This window comes from Myiozetetes cayanensis, unplaced genomic scaffold (assembly GCF_022539395.1).
Source record: "Myiozetetes cayanensis isolate MyiCay16 unplaced genomic scaffold, myiCay2020 scf31, whole genome shotgun sequence".
Taxonomy (NCBI): domain Eukaryota; kingdom Metazoa; phylum Chordata; class Aves; order Passeriformes; family Tyrannidae; genus Myiozetetes; species Myiozetetes cayanensis.
The window spans coordinates 4,413,085-4,427,395 of record NW_026087533.1 but is presented as its reverse complement, the minus strand read 5'-3'; the positions used below and the strand labels follow the sequence as shown (position 1 = coordinate 4,427,395).

The window sequence follows — 14,311 nt, the reverse complement described above, 5'->3', positions numbered from 1 at the left end:
AACCCTTGTCCTCTTCATGTGAAAATACCTCCCTTCTCTTAGATCACTGCTTACAGACATCACCCTTTCATACATTGCCCAAGGCATAATTTTAACACAGCTACCTCAAAACACTTGTCATTCAAAACTAACAGGCAGAATAACTCAACCCCAATTCAATATATTCCCCACCTGACAGCTGCCCATCAGTTTAATTTCCCAAAAACCATACCACGTTTATTTATCAAACAGAGAGAACGACAGACAACAAGCACAGTGCAAGTTTACTCCTTTATTGATAAATGTTTCCCAAACTTTCCAAACTGGATTGTTCAATTAAACACAAACCCACAAAAATACTTCCAGCCTAAAATCCTCAACGTCCTCCTTAGAAGACACAAGGGGTAGCTCTGTTCTGACAAAGGAAAAGCTTGCAACCCCCATTCTGGTTTTGGAAACCTCAAGCTTCAGAGCTGGCTTATTTAAATAAGATCTTGAAGATTAATTTACAAAATGCAATATAACTATGTGATATGATGCATGGCATTGAGATCTGCAGGACAGTGAAGGATCTTCAAACATCTTGAGCTGATGTCTAGGAAGGGGCTATTTGGCTTCTTTGTATCCTAGAGGGAAAAGGGGAGACAAGTTACTCACACACAGCATCCCTGCTCCAGGTTAGGGAATGTTCCAGAACTACAAACCATAAGGACTGCAGTATAATTTGGAAGGTACAGAGAACCTGTTCACAGTTGTCAGATGATCAGAAATTGTTATTCTCCACAAGAAGCTCAAATTCTTTACTAAATCAGCCAGTGACCAGAGCCACTGAGAAATATATGGGTGAAAATAAGAATCCTGATCACTCTTCACCAGCTTGACCTCTGACATGTGACTACAACAGCATCACAAAAAGTACTGGAGATGTCAATTCCAGACAATCCACAGGGAAATGGATCATCAAAAGCAAGAGCAGGCATTCGAAGAATCAAAAACCTGATTCAGAAGTTAAACAAGAGTCGGCTCCAAATACAGGGGACACCATTTGTGTGACCAAACCTGTGCAGTGAAATGACATTCCTGACACCAGCACTTTATAACAGATTCTGAAGGCAGATGGTTTTCAGGATAAGGAATGGGCATCAACAGCCTGTTTAGCCTCAAAGTCACTAGAGCACCTTTTGTCTCTCCCATTTCCCAGATTAGCAGTTCCACAGAACTCATCCCAAAGCTTTTAGTCCTTCCTTGACATGTCAGCTGCAAGGAACACTTCAGGGTCTTATATAGCACCTTTCTGATGCTTAATTAAAATAAGGTATGTGAAGAACATTTTAAGTTTTACATAAGGATTCTTTAGGGAGAAACTACATTAGGAGTTTTGGTTATAAAGAGTGGACTAAAATCAGACAAGTGCTGGACATGGCCCTGCATGGGACCTCCAGACCGGACTGGTCACTAACAATCATGTCTTATTTACCGATTCTGGAAGCTTCTAAGTGAAGCTGAGGACCGAGACACTCACCAGTCATCCTGGTTCAAGAGGTAGCAGCAACCACACCCACCTTCTGGGCAGCTTCTTTCTTGGCTTGGTGAGCCTGCAACACGGCCACGGCCTCCTCCACCTCGGGGAGACAAACCCAGTGAGACCTTCTCCCTCTGAGCCCCCCAGAGCCACCCCAGCGAAGGGAACACCCCCATTTACCTTGGACCGGAGCGACTCTGGAGACTCCAGCATGTGCAGCAGCTCGGAGTTGTCAATCTCTAGCAGCATTCCTGTGATCTTCCCAGCGAGGCTGGGGTGCATAGCTTGGATCAGAGGGAACAAACGTTCTCCTGAGGGGAAAAAGAGTTCAGAGGAGTTTTGATTAAGGAGTTATTTTTGAGATCTGAGGGGATTTTCAGGTGGGAAGTCACCTGTGAGTGCTGGAATTTCACTCACCCAGCATCTGTTTCTGCTCCTGGGGAGGGGCAGCAGCCAGCATGGAGGCTGTCAGTGGTTCCTGGCCCTGCACGTGTACTGCGGGCTGAGGTGCCTGTAAAGGACAGACATGAGGGTTCTGAAACAGGCAATAGGCTGATTCTTTCATATTTAGACAATACTCAGGTATTCCCTCCTAAAACACAATCTTTCTCAAGCCTACAGCACACTTAAGTTCCAGAGAAGGACAGGTAAAGCGCCCTTGGTTCACAGACATGCTCCCTGCAAGTCCTGAGTTCAAAACCCCATTATGTCACACATGGGCCCTGTAAATCTTACAAAAACAGGATCAAACATGGTGAGACATTGAGAAAGAGCAACATCCACACCTGCCTTTTTCACAATGCAGAGGTTTGTGGGAAAAGCAAACTGTGCTTTCAATGATACTCTGGCGAGGACTTGGCACAGAGGAGAAAGAATAAATGGTTGCAAAATGGGGACAAAGAAGCAAGAAGAATATCCTCACAGCAAATCTGGGTACAAAAGGGCTTGGGAGTACAAGACAGATAAACCAATCAGCATGCCCCTGGCAATGGCACAACTGCCAGGTTTTTAAATTCCAAATTATGCCTGTCTGGGTTATAAAAGTGGTTTGAAGTTTCTATAAGAACTCTTTAGTTGCATGTGAAACCTGCTGCCTGAAGTAACTGCAGGGACTTCCCAGCCCAGCCCCTGGGGTTACCTGCAGAGGTTGGACACCTGGGTGTGGGCTGCGGACACTTGAGGCATATTTGTAAGGAGGGACAGCTCTGGGAGCAGGGGCAGCTACGGGTGGACGGGGAGCCAAATTCTGTGCTGCTGTGCCAACACCTGCAAAGGAAGGAGGACAGAGTGACAAACCTGCAAGGTTGGTATTAACTGCTGAATTCAAGTCATGCTCTGCACAGTAATAATCCTTTAGACACCTGAGTGTAACTTGCTCTTTTATTAGTGGGCTATTCTCCCTAGGACTAATCCAGGTTTTTTGAGTGGTTAAGTGTCGCAGAGGTGTAGAGATGAGTCCCAAACCAGTGGAAAACAACCCATCTGGATTTCCACTGCTGTGCTGTAGCACCATCTGTCCCCAGACCTGCACTGCACAGCGAGGAACAGGAAAGAGTCGTGTGCTGGCTCTGCCCCTTGCTCCCGGTGACCTTTGGTTGTCCCATATCTGACAACCATCTTTGGAAGCAGAGGTCAAGTCTCCACAGCACTCTCCTCCTTCCCTCCAGGCCAAGGGGAATGTCCTGGGAGCAGATCCCTTACCAACTCGCTGGGCAGCAGCTGGGAGGCCACGGGAGGCCGGAGCATTGGCAGGGGCCAGATGGCGCAGGGCTGGCCGGGGTCCCGACTGGCGCATGGCATTTGGCATTCCCTGGAAGCCTGATGGAAGATATGGGGGGGGAAAATCCTCAGAACAGAACCAACTGGTAAGCCAGAACACTCAGCTACAGGGATTGTGCACGGAAAGGAAAGCATGGATTGTTCCTGTTGGGAAGTACAGCCACCAAAGGGTCATACAACCAAAACAGTTTCTGGCATGCTCACCTTGAGGTCTTCCTCCTTGCTGCCAGCGTGGGTTGGGTCTCATCTGGGTCATTTGGTTGGGTGCATAGTAAGTGGGTCTGCTCTGAGCCTGAAAAAAGATCAGACAAGGTCAGAGGCAGCATCTAACTGAATCACAAACATTGTTTACAACATGTTTTGGCACTGGTTGCCAGGACTCAACACTCAGGTCAGATTAAGAGAACAGGCAGCTGGCAAGTCAGAGAATTAACCCCACTGACTGCACCCCTCATTAGGAGTTATTTGCTTACAGACATAAGAAAGGTTCAATGAGATTAATGCCGTTGAACCAACAAACCTCTCAGACAGGTCAAAGAACCCACACTGGCTCAGCTCACCTGGGGCACAGCAGGCATGAAATACCCCCCAGCAGCAGGCTGGAACTGGTTAATGATCGTGTTGGCAGGCAAGGCTCTCATCCCAGCGATGCGCTGCATGTACTGGTTCGTGAGATGGGCCTTCCTCTCCTCTTTCCTCTGTGCCAGTGCCACATACAATGGCTTGGAGCCCACAATCCGCCCGTTCATCTCTGTCACGGCTTTCGTGGCTTCCTCTGGAGAGGAAAAGCAGACAAAGCCAAACCCTTTGCTCCGTCCATCTTCCAGCATCACCTGCAGTAAAGATCAATTGCTAGTGGAGTACCAGCACCGCAACTCGGCCTAAGAATCCCCGGATTTTAAATTTCAGGCAGGCAGGACATAACTGTTGCAGAGGTGTAGAGGCAGGTACTCAATGGAGAGTCACTTGTCTGGATTTGCTCTGCTTTGCTGTCAGCACCAGGTGTCCCCAGGCCCACACTGCGCAGTAAGGAATGGGAAAGATTTGGTGCAGCTCTAAATGCCACTTCCTGCTCGCTGGGACTCACTTAAACAGGCATGTTTGCCCCTTCCTGTCTCCCCCTTTGATAAGGGAATGAAGCTTTCAGTAAAATCCCACCAAGACCCAAAGAAATCTGTTTATTTACTGGTCCAGATGTTTTCAGAACCACAATGACCAGAAGATAAGAACTGTCTCTTTAATCCCATGTCAGACAACAGTTCCTTCTTCAGGCTTTAAAATTCAAATACTCCCAAACTCGACAATACCTTGGCACTCGTTATTGACCCAAAAGGTGAGAACTCCTTCCTCAGTTTTTCATCATCTATAGTGTCATCTAGGTTTTTAATGTACAGGTTAACACCCTGGAAGGGAGAGAACAGTAAGACATTCATAACATTAAAGAAAATCTTAAGCACATCAACAGTTATCCATCTGCCAGAGCTGTAATGTATCTGAAAACTCTTAATTTAGCATCATGTTCCTTTCATACCACCCAAGGCTGAAGGTGTGATAAATGTTGCAAAGGCGTAGAGACAAGTCCCACTGTGGTGAAAGGGAGCTTGTCTGGATTTCCTCTGCTTCCCTGTTGCATCCTGTGTCCCCAGTCCAGAACTGAACCTCAAGGAGCGGGGAAGTTTCAGATGCAGCCTCTGACATGACCCAGTTCTGCCATGAATTAGAGACAACAGTGCAGAGTTGTGCTGTCTCTTCCCATCCCTCTGGGTTTCCCCATTTGACAGTCAAGGAGGCTGCATGCCTGTTTCCTCATGTCCTCCTAAACACCTGCACTGCCAAGACTATGGACCCTTTGACACCAAACACCACAGAGACACCTTTAACTCCCAGGGTCTCTCACAGGACAATGACTACTGTGTCAACTCCTTCTGAGTCCAGCAACAGGCTGAAAATGGTGCTTAAAATCAGAGAAGGAACAGAGCAATCACCTGGTACCGGCTGAGTCTCTCCTGTTTTAGCTGTTCAAACCTCCTCTTCAGCTCTGCCTGGCGCTCAGCCTTCTTCTGTGCTCGGCCCACAAACAGCATTTTCCCATTGATATCCTTCCCGTTCATTTCTTCCACTGCCTGCACAGAGGGTCCAAGAGGAAACCGTCAGCTGCTGAAGCAAGACAGTACCTGATCCTGCCCAGAGCTCAGGTTGTATCCCTGCCTGTCAGTCAATAAATCAAAGTTTGCACATTACCTTTGCACTGTTTCTGCGTTAACAACCGGCTAATTAAAGACACACGGAAGTTACCAGGACAGATCACGCTGACACAACACCATTGTGAATTTATCCCCACCCCTTTTCTTGCAAATAAGGCTAAATTTTAACAAGCACACTGCTCAGCAAACAGTGTTAAACAATGTTCTCACTCTAGAAACCTTCCTCCTCCTCAAGCCCTGCACTGTAGTATTTCTCCAGCAATTAACAGTCTTGATTATACCACTGCACGCTGTGGATCCAGGAAACTGGAGAAATGCCAAGTTAGCCTTGAATGTCAAGCTAGTAAGGTGCAAAAGGTTTCTGAGTTCCCACATCTAGACACAGTTACGACTGAGGCAGAATTTTCTTCCTTTTCAGAAACAGGTTCCCATGACAAACCAAGTTTTTCTTCTCTGAAGATATCCAAACAGCAAAAATTGGTCCTACCTTGTTAGCTTCTTCATGCTTTTCAAAGCTTACAAAGCCAAAGCCTTTGGATTTTCCAGTGGGGTCTGTCATCACTTTAACACTCAGTGTTTTACCTGTTATCAAGGGACAGGGTTAGTAAAATACCATAAATCTATTTCAAGATTATTAAGCTTCATAAAATAACCTCATCCCCCAGCCTCTGCCTCCTGTCCAACAGTTGGCACAACTACTCCCACACCTCAGCCTTAAAGTGACTGAGGTAGAGCTACACAGATGGCAGCAGCACTGAAACTACCACAGTTCATGAAATTCAGCCTCATTAAAAGTATTTCTGTATTTACCATATTTGCCAAAGAGCTCCTTCAGTCTTTCATCATCCATGTCATCCCCAAAGTTTTTAATATAAACATTGGTGAATTCTTTTGCCTTGGCTCCCAACTCAGCCTCCCGCTCCTTACGAGACTTGAATCTGCCAACAAATCTGCAAGAAAGAATGAAAATCCCAATAAACAGACTGTCTTCAAGAGCGGAAGAACAATGTGTGACTTGCAGCGAGGCAAAAAAATGAGTGTGTAGTAGGAGCTGGGAATGGGGACAAGAAAGGGTGACAGCAGAGGACAACAAACAGGCCACAGACCAACCAGAAAAATCACCTGTCCTACGGTCAGCCAAGGACGCCCACCCAGCTCTGCACCTCTGTCCTGTCCATAGAACCCACCCCGCCCGCTAGCAGAGAGGTGGCAAATCAAGGCTTGGTCAGGGAAACCCACCAGTCCTGGAATGGAGGGGTAGCAGGCCATGGCTTGGGCAGGGTCACTCACCAGCCCTGTAGTGGAGAGGTAGCAGGCCAAGGCTCGGGCCAGGAGAACCAGTGCCTTGTGTGTCCCTGTTAATACCGAGATGCCTCCCGGAGCATGTGAGCGCTGCTGCTGCCGGCTGTGACACTCACACTTTGCGGTCGTTGAGCAGCATGCCGTTCATCTTCTCGATGGCTCTATCTGCAGCATCCTGCGTCTCAAAGTGCACAAAAGCGTAGCCCTTAGAGCCATTCTCATCACACACCACCTGCAACACGGGCAAGGAGAACAAAATGTCAGCCCTCTGAATGTGTTGTCTCCTCTGTCACACCCATGTGAAAACATCTTACTGCCCAGGGCACGACAAAGACAGCGTCTGTGTTTCAGACTTCACGACCAGATCTGACACAACCTCAGCAATCCCTGAGATTTTGGCTGACTCTGCCTTTCAGACTCTGCTCCTCACCTGGTGGAAGGCGCCCCTTCCACCTCCTGCACTGAACTGTCTGATCCTGTCCCCGCCATAAGAGAATCGGACAAAGTTACCACATCTCTCACCTTGCAGGACAAAATGTTTCCAAACGCTGAGAACGTGTCATAAAGTGCCTTGTTATCAATGGATTTGTCCAGATTCTTAATGAAGACATTCCCAACCCCTGACTTCCTCAAGGAAGGGTCCCTCTGAGACCACATGATGCGAATGGGTTTTCCTTTGATCACATCAAAATTCATGGTATCTAGAGCTCGCTCAGCTGCAAGAGAAGCCAAGAACAGGTTTCTGTGGTTGGTTAAAGAATAAAAAGGTTTCCATCAGGTGGGTGATCATTTGCTCTGAATTCTACCCAGCTCATGGAGACATTTGAGCTATTATCACAGGTGATCAATGGCTTTTAACTCAATGTTTCAAAGGAAATCTTGCAGCACAGTCACTAGACATGTTAAGTATATAAAAGGTTTCACAGACTATTTAAATTTACATTATAGCAATATTTTAACCAGCACAGTAGAATGGATGTCAAAGTGCCTGGGGTCTATTAGCTATATTCTTAATTATTATAAAGGTAAATTGCTCCATCAAAAGGAGGAAAGGAAATTCAGGAAACCCTGTTAAAAAATGGAAGCGACAAAAGTGACTGTTTGGCTGTTTTGCTTTTCCTGAAACTCATATCTACCCGTACTCATTTCTATTCAGAGAAAGGATCATCCCCCTGTCAGGTCAGGGAAAATGTGCACGAACACGTGGCTGGCAGGGAGGACAACATGAGTCAGCTTCTATAACTTCTGTGGCCAAAAAACGATTCCCAAGTTGCTCAAGCTAAAGATGACAGCAAAAGTTGACAAAATTCTGGGGAAAAAAAGTCCATACACCTAATCTGATTAAAGGGAAGTGTTTATCTAAAGTCTCAAAGCCCAGCACTGTCATTCTAACCTGCACTGAAACCCCCTTCTGTGGTGCTATTTCTGCTGCCTACTGGTATATTAAAAGGACCATTACGTACACACATCAGGATCTTGTTCATAAAATTGAGATGCTTGGATTGTCCTGGGCCAGAAAACACTCCCAGCATGGAGTGAGCAGAGAAAAAGAAAGGCTGTTAATTCCCAGCATGAAGCAGGGAAAGAGATGGAAAGATGCATTAAAATCAAGGAATATTAACAGGGCAGAACCCAGGTTTTCCAAATATGTTTGGCTCAGTTCTTCCAGGCCACCTTCACCCTGTAATACTTGCTAATTAGATTTTAGGAGCAGAAAATTCAATTCAAAGACCTTCTTTCCTCTGACTCTGCTCATGCAGAGTAACTGCTTAGCATGTCCCAAAACTACCTCTAGGAATTCCAATGCGACACTGCCTACCAAAGCCTCCTGCACTCCCTTCCCCCTTCAACCACTGTCCAGAAATTTCCCAGAATTTTTCATGTGCTTTGAAATGTTTGGGTTTTTTTGTTGCTGTTGCTTTTTTAATTGAAGTGGGGTCATCACTATTTCCCCCAGTCCTTCACACATAAATCCAGCTGGAAACAAGCTCTGCTGGACTTTCGTTCCTGAAGGAGCCAGGCTTGAGAAACAATATTAATTTAAGGATTCTCCCAGCTCTGCTTAGTCAAAGGTGTTAAGTGCAATTAACTGCCATGCTAAAATGATTTCTCAGCTGCTGCTCCAAGCCCATGCAACTGAGGTTCTTCCCGCAGTCCATTCCTGGTAGGCAGTTTAGCAGCCGACCTGGTCCAGTTTGTCAAATTTGGCAGTGTTTATTTATAGCAGGCAGAGGTCCTGCAGAAGCATGTGTTGGCAAGGACACAAACTGGTTGTATATACCATTTGCAGCAGAAACAGGCTCCTGCTGAAAGGTGACAAGCAGATGCAGCAGTGGCACGTAACCAGAGGGAACTGTGAAGGCTCCACAGAGCCACCGAGGTCCAGAGGAGTGAGGAACTCACTCCCAGTCCTTTCAAGCTTCCTAAGCATATGCTTAAGCGGATACTTTTGCACTGCTCTTTTCAATAGGTTACCTGTTCCACCCTATCATTGCACTCCTCTAAATTCACTCAGACGCTGTGAGAAGTGAAAACCCTACACGGATTGACGGAGGTGTGCCGTACCCACAGGTGGAAATGCGATCCCCATTCCACCAGGACCTCAGAAAACCTGTAAAGGATCAGCAGGACTTCTGTGAATGACTCACACTAAGCACATCTGATTCATTTCCTTAATCTGAGCAAACACCTTCTCATTTTCTTCTATTTAAGCCACAAAGCTTCAGCTATTTCAGTTCCTATATCTGTTTCTCTCCCACTGGTTCCTGTCATCCTTCCAGGAGACTCAACTGCAACTCATACAGAACATTATACACACTCTTAACCCCTTCCAGGCTTCCTTTTCATTCCTCTTCCATGGCCTTGTGGATAGGGAAAGGTATGAACACTCACTGCAGTTTGCCTCAGGCCTCAAAGTAATTAACCTCCCTTAGAGGCTCCCAGAGCTAACACAGTGCTGGAATTAGTGACTGTGGTTGAGCAGCAAGAAGACAGATAACCACACACGTGAAGATTCATCCAGGAGAAACTCCACACAAGTTTTGTTCTAAAAGACAGATGCTCTGCAAACCCCAGGGTTCTCACTTAGGTCACCAAGCAAAAAAAGGCTGACGACACGAGCACGCAGCACAAATTTAACCACTTATTTTTTTAAAAAGTGAGGGTGCACACAGAACAGACTTAAATCCCTCAATCACTGAAATTACAGCAAGATGCTGCTGCAGTGAAGCATTATGTCAGTTCCCACTCTTCCCTTTTAACTTCACACTTGCATTTACATTGCACAGATCTTCATTTACACTGCCTTCTCTTCAAGGGAGAGAAGAGTGAAAAAGTTTCTCTATACTCTTCTACACCTTGCTTCTTTAGAGACACATCTATTTCCAGCTCTGGGTTCCTTCTTGGCTTGGGAAACATTCTGTTTTCTCTGCTTTCAGAACATCTTATCTCTGCAGCCATATTAAAGTTTCTCTGCTTCATTACCTGAATTGCCATGTCATGACTGTCAAGTGTTAGGAAACCCTGGAATGGAATTAAATTGCACGAGGAACACATGAAAAGGGAAATTCAGCTTTTCTTTCAAATCAAATGAGTTTGTTTTCTTTCCTTTCTTCACAGTCAGAAAGAATAAATATTAAAAACCACAGCTGAGCCTGAAGTAGCCAGAACTTTGAAGTGTTTCCTTACTCTGCCTATCACAGTAAGACAGGCTCAGTATCCAGCGTTCCCTGGTTACTACAGCAAAGAACTGCCATCAAAAACAGCAGAGCTCATTTTCCCTAAAAATAACCACTCTGCAGCAGACTGGCAGTTAGACAAAGCACGTCCAGAAAGCAGCTCCTTCCAGGGTCAAGCACCACTCCACCACCTAACAAAAATGTAAAGAAAAACACAAGCTCTGACCCAGTTTGGACACAGGAACTCTGGAAGTGCAGAGCCTGCTCAGGACGTGAGCTCCTCGTGGCTCGTGGAATGGGGAAGAGTTCTGCCACCTTCAAACCATCCCCAATTTCTGCATTTCACAATAAGAATTGTTTTCTTCATATTCAAGTGTGTTTTGGAAGGGCTGTTTCATGTTCTGCTGCATTGCATGTAGTACAGTAGTTGGTTTTTTTTTTTAATTTAAGCAGTTTGCCAGACAGAAGAAATCAGGAGCATTTCAGAGGAGTTTTCAGGAGGGTAGGAGGAGTTTGACTATTCCTCTGTCCCGATACTAACTCAATGATTAGGTTTAAATCACTTGACCTTCTAGGACCTATTAGTAACAAGACACCACTTACTTACTTGGTTTAAGTATCACTTCAAGTACAGGAGCTTCCTAAAATGTCTGCTGCCTCACCAGGAGCCCAGAATGGTGCAACCTCCCTCTAAATTCCTGCCTCTTTATTACCATAAAAGATTATCTTGGAATATAATGCAAAGCCACCTATGTGTATGAGGTGCAGAACTCTTTCCCTAAAGCCAGACATGTGACCAGCCACTCCTCCCTTTTTAAATCATCACTCCACTAGCTAAACAGCTTCCCTCTACTTCAGGGGAACTTTATATTTTTGCACCTCATCTTGCCAGCATTTATCTCATCCAAGCTTGGAGTTCTTACCTTTATCTCTGCTGCTTGCTTTGATTTCTCTTACCCTGCAAAATGAGATCACAGCCCAGGCAAAGGCAGGTGAGCTGGGATAACTGTACCTCTGCTTTTTCAGCACATGAATGTACCAATGGGTCTATAGGAAGGACTCAGAGCAGGACAGGACCACATATACAGGCTCTCAGGTTCTTTCCTCCTCACTGGGAAGTTTTAAAACACATAAATACACTGCTTAGTCTGCACAAAAAGCATTTCTGAGAGTTCCATGAAGGAGGAATCATGCAGTGGGGTGCAAGCCAGCTTTTTTATCAGCCTGGCAAGAGAAAGGATCAGGAGTGCTCAATCAGATCAGTCCTTATCCCAAGGAAAGAGCATGTAGAAGTTACTCTGACCAGGGAGAAGATGAAAGCTCTGTAAGAATGCAAAGCAGGAAAACCCACTGCAGGCTAAAGGAAACTTTACTTGCTGCTCAAGCCTGTGCTGTTGTGAACTGACTCTGAATTCAAGGGAAAAGTCCATTCTCAACTCTCCTCTGGATGTCTCTGTCACATTTAGATGCTGCTAAACCACAGCACAGAGCAATGAACTTGCACTAGTCAGCAAGCAAAGCTCTGAAAACTAGGGCAGAAAACGCTGACCCATTTTCTTTCCAGAAAAGACATGTTCCAAAATGACCTCTCCCGTCCCATCTTTCACATGCTGCTTCAGCTCTGGAATACCTACTTGTAGGAAACAAACTGAAGTGTGAAAAAAAAAAGAAGAGTCTGGCAAGGGCAAATTTAACTTGGCTTCTGCATGTGAGACAACCTGGTTTCCCATGGACTGAACAATGCATTTTCTCTCCATTTAAAAGCAAGAACACCACCTCCCAAACTGGGAGACATCCAGCTGCTTGCACAAACACAGGAATTAACCAGGTCTCCCAAGTGTTACAATGGAGTGAGTGGAACAGCCAGAGAAGATAAGTATTCACTGAGTATTCAACCAGGGCTGGCTACTCTGAACTACTTGTGCTAGGACTGACTGCAAAAATACCCACACAAACAGCCCCAAAACTACACCAGAATGAAGGGGAACACAGTGAGGATTACTTTTTTACGTGAGGAACAGACACACATGTCCGAAATTTAATACCAGTGCAAGAAATAGATCTATCAGACACGTTACTAAGATGTGCATTTGCAGACACCAAGCAGTAAATATTCCTATTCCAATCACTAGAAAAGGATTACTCACCCCCGTAGTGCGTTTTGATAGGCATCCACCTGGCAACAACACACCACCAGCAGTGCGAGTTAAGTGAGGAAAAAAACGAACAAAAGTTGCAGACCTGGCTGTAATCGCCACTTACCATCTGCTGGCTGCTGGAAGTTGACATAGGCATAGCCGAGGGACCGGCGGGTGATCATGTCCCTGCAGACCCGAATGGAGAGCACGGGGCCAGCGGGGCTGAACTTCTCATAGAGCATGGCCTCGGTGATGTCGGGGTGCAGGTCCCCCACGTACAGCGATGCCATGGGGTAACTGCTGGCTGCCGTGTTCATCTTCCCCTCACCACTCACTCCCACCGCGGACTAAAGGGTTCTTGGTTTCGTTTGTTTGTTTGTTTGCTTGCTTTTTTCCTCTTGGGATTTCTATAAGTCAAGCTTCTTATAAATATTTAATTTTGGGGGCAACACACGGAAGTCTTATTGAAAAGCCTGGTTAAATCTGCGGCCTGCAGACACGGCGTGGGGCAGGGGGTGGGTGCGACGGGAGGATGGGGGGGGAAAGCACACCGAGAAGCTGAAAGGGGGTTGGACAAGCCTGATAATAATAATAGTAAAAAAAAAAAAAACCACACGCACACCCCCTCCGAAAGTTCAGCCTCCTGGAGCAGCAGGGATCGGATACGACGCCAAAACTGATACGACACCACAATTCACACGCCGAGCTCTTTTCCCGTCAGCTCTGAGGCAAAAAAAAAAAACCCTCCTCAAGGTCCTAAAACCTACAGGGTCCTAAAAAAAACCCGCGTGCCCTTTTTTTTTTTTTTTTTTTTTTTTTGTTCGCTTTGGATTTAGCCCAAATCCTGCAGAGCGGCGGCCGGTCGATTTTCTGAAGGGTGGCGGGGGAGAGAAAAAAAAGAATAATAAATCTCTGAGAGATACTTATATTAACATTTCTTTTAAAATCAGGGGCTCCCTGGTATATACTCTATAGACGCTTATATTTTACAGATATCGCAGATAAAATATATATATATATATTTATGTGGCGGTGGCGGGGCGATATCCCACACGCGGTGGCGGCGGCGCCCCTGAGGGCGGGCGGGCGCGGCCGCGCTCTCCGCTCGCCCCCCCCCACACACACCCAGCGCTCCCCACGATCCCTCCCTGCCCCTGAGGCGCCGGTACCGGGCGCGACACCGACTCACCGGGCGGGCGGAGAGGCGGCGGCGGCGGCGGGCGGCCCTTTATAGCCGCCGCGGCGGCGCGTGTGGGCCGCGGAGCGGCGGAGAGGAGGCGGCCCGGGCCCGGCGGGCACAGCCCCGTGTCGTCCCCGCCGCCGCCGCAGCGCCCCCAGAGGCGGGAGGACCCGCCCGGCCCTGAGGGGGCACCGCCGCCATTTTGGGGTCGCCGCGGGGCTCTGGAGAGGCTGAATCAATAAAAAACTGTTTTAAGTGAAAGTGTTCTAATCTTCAGCCAAAGGTGGATAATGAATGCTGTAACAGTATGATGTGAAAATACGCTCCGGAAAGCAAAATCAATCAAAGGTGGTTCAAGTAAAAGTTTAAGTTGTCTCTAAGTAAAGGTTGGTGTTGGTGTCTCGCAGCAATAAAACACAAAACTATTTCAAAGGTTAAGTAAAAGAAGTCTAAGTTATCTTGAGCTAAAGATTAATGTTGATGCCTTGTATCAATTAAATGACTGACTGTCGAGGAGGGGCTTGAGGTGT

The 14,311-nt window shown here is 46.6% G+C and overlaps 1 protein-coding gene and 3 non-coding genes across 6 annotated transcripts; all 4 read right to left on the bottom strand.

Moving 5' to 3' along the window:
• Positions 1 to 251: 251 nt before the first annotated feature.
• PABPC4 (poly(A) binding protein cytoplasmic 4) lies at positions 252 to 13,893 on the bottom strand. Of its 3 annotated transcripts, XM_050326333.1 has the most exons (16): positions 13,791 to 13,893; positions 12,726 to 13,471; positions 7,309 to 7,502; positions 6,903 to 7,018; positions 6,295 to 6,434; positions 5,972 to 6,066; positions 5,266 to 5,403; positions 4,588 to 4,683; positions 3,841 to 4,113; positions 3,485 to 3,572; positions 3,203 to 3,319; positions 2,640 to 2,767; positions 1,919 to 2,012; positions 1,682 to 1,812; positions 1,502 to 1,601; positions 252 to 605 (listed from the first exon to the last, which is right to left on the bottom strand). In XM_050326333.1, exons 2-15 carry the CDS (start codon positions 12,916 to 12,918, stop codon positions 1,515 to 1,517), a joined length of 1,890 nt encoding a protein of 629 aa, XP_050182290.1. In that variant the 5' UTR covers positions 12,919 to 13,471; positions 13,791 to 13,893; the 3' UTR covers positions 252 to 605; positions 1,502 to 1,514. The 3 variants fall into 3 exon arrangements, with proteins under 3 accessions (XP_050182290.1, XP_050182289.1, XP_050182291.1); XM_050326332.1 differs by lacking the exon at positions 13,791 to 13,893 and having other exon boundaries at positions 12,726 to 13,685; XM_050326334.1 differs by lacking the exons at positions 252 to 605; positions 1,502 to 1,601; positions 1,682 to 1,812; ... (3 more) ...; positions 3,485 to 3,572; positions 13,791 to 13,893 and having other exon boundaries at positions 3,903 to 4,055; positions 12,726 to 13,693.
• On the bottom strand, positions 2,932 to 3,064 carry LOC126645818 (small nucleolar RNA SNORA55). Its single transcript, XR_007630163.1, has one exon. It is a non-coding gene; the product is annotated as a small nucleolar RNA SNORA55 (small nucleolar RNA).
• On the bottom strand, positions 4,203 to 4,331 carry LOC126645820 (small nucleolar RNA SNORA55). The gene has a single exon (XR_007630165.1). It is a non-coding gene; the product is annotated as a small nucleolar RNA SNORA55 (small nucleolar RNA).
• On the bottom strand, positions 4,834 to 4,966 carry LOC126645819 (small nucleolar RNA SNORA55). Its single transcript, XR_007630164.1, has one exon. It is a non-coding gene; the product is annotated as a small nucleolar RNA SNORA55 (small nucleolar RNA).
• Positions 13,894 to 14,311: the final 418 nt, after the last annotated feature.

Excerpts from the sequence above, each read along its gene's own strand:
- PABPC4 (XM_050326333.1), bottom strand. The coding sequence starts at position 12,918 with ATGAACACGGCAGCCAGCAGTTACCCCATGGCATCGCTGTACGTGGGG. Across the intron at positions 4,684-5,265 it reads AGAGACTCAGCCGGTACCAG|GGTGTTAACCTGTACATTAA; the intron begins GTGATTGCTCTG and ends TCTCCCTTCCAG. Across the intron at positions 2,013-2,639 it reads CAGGTGTCCAACCTCTGCAG|GCACCTCAGCCCGCAGTACA; the intron begins GTAACCCCAGGG and ends TGTCCTTTACAG.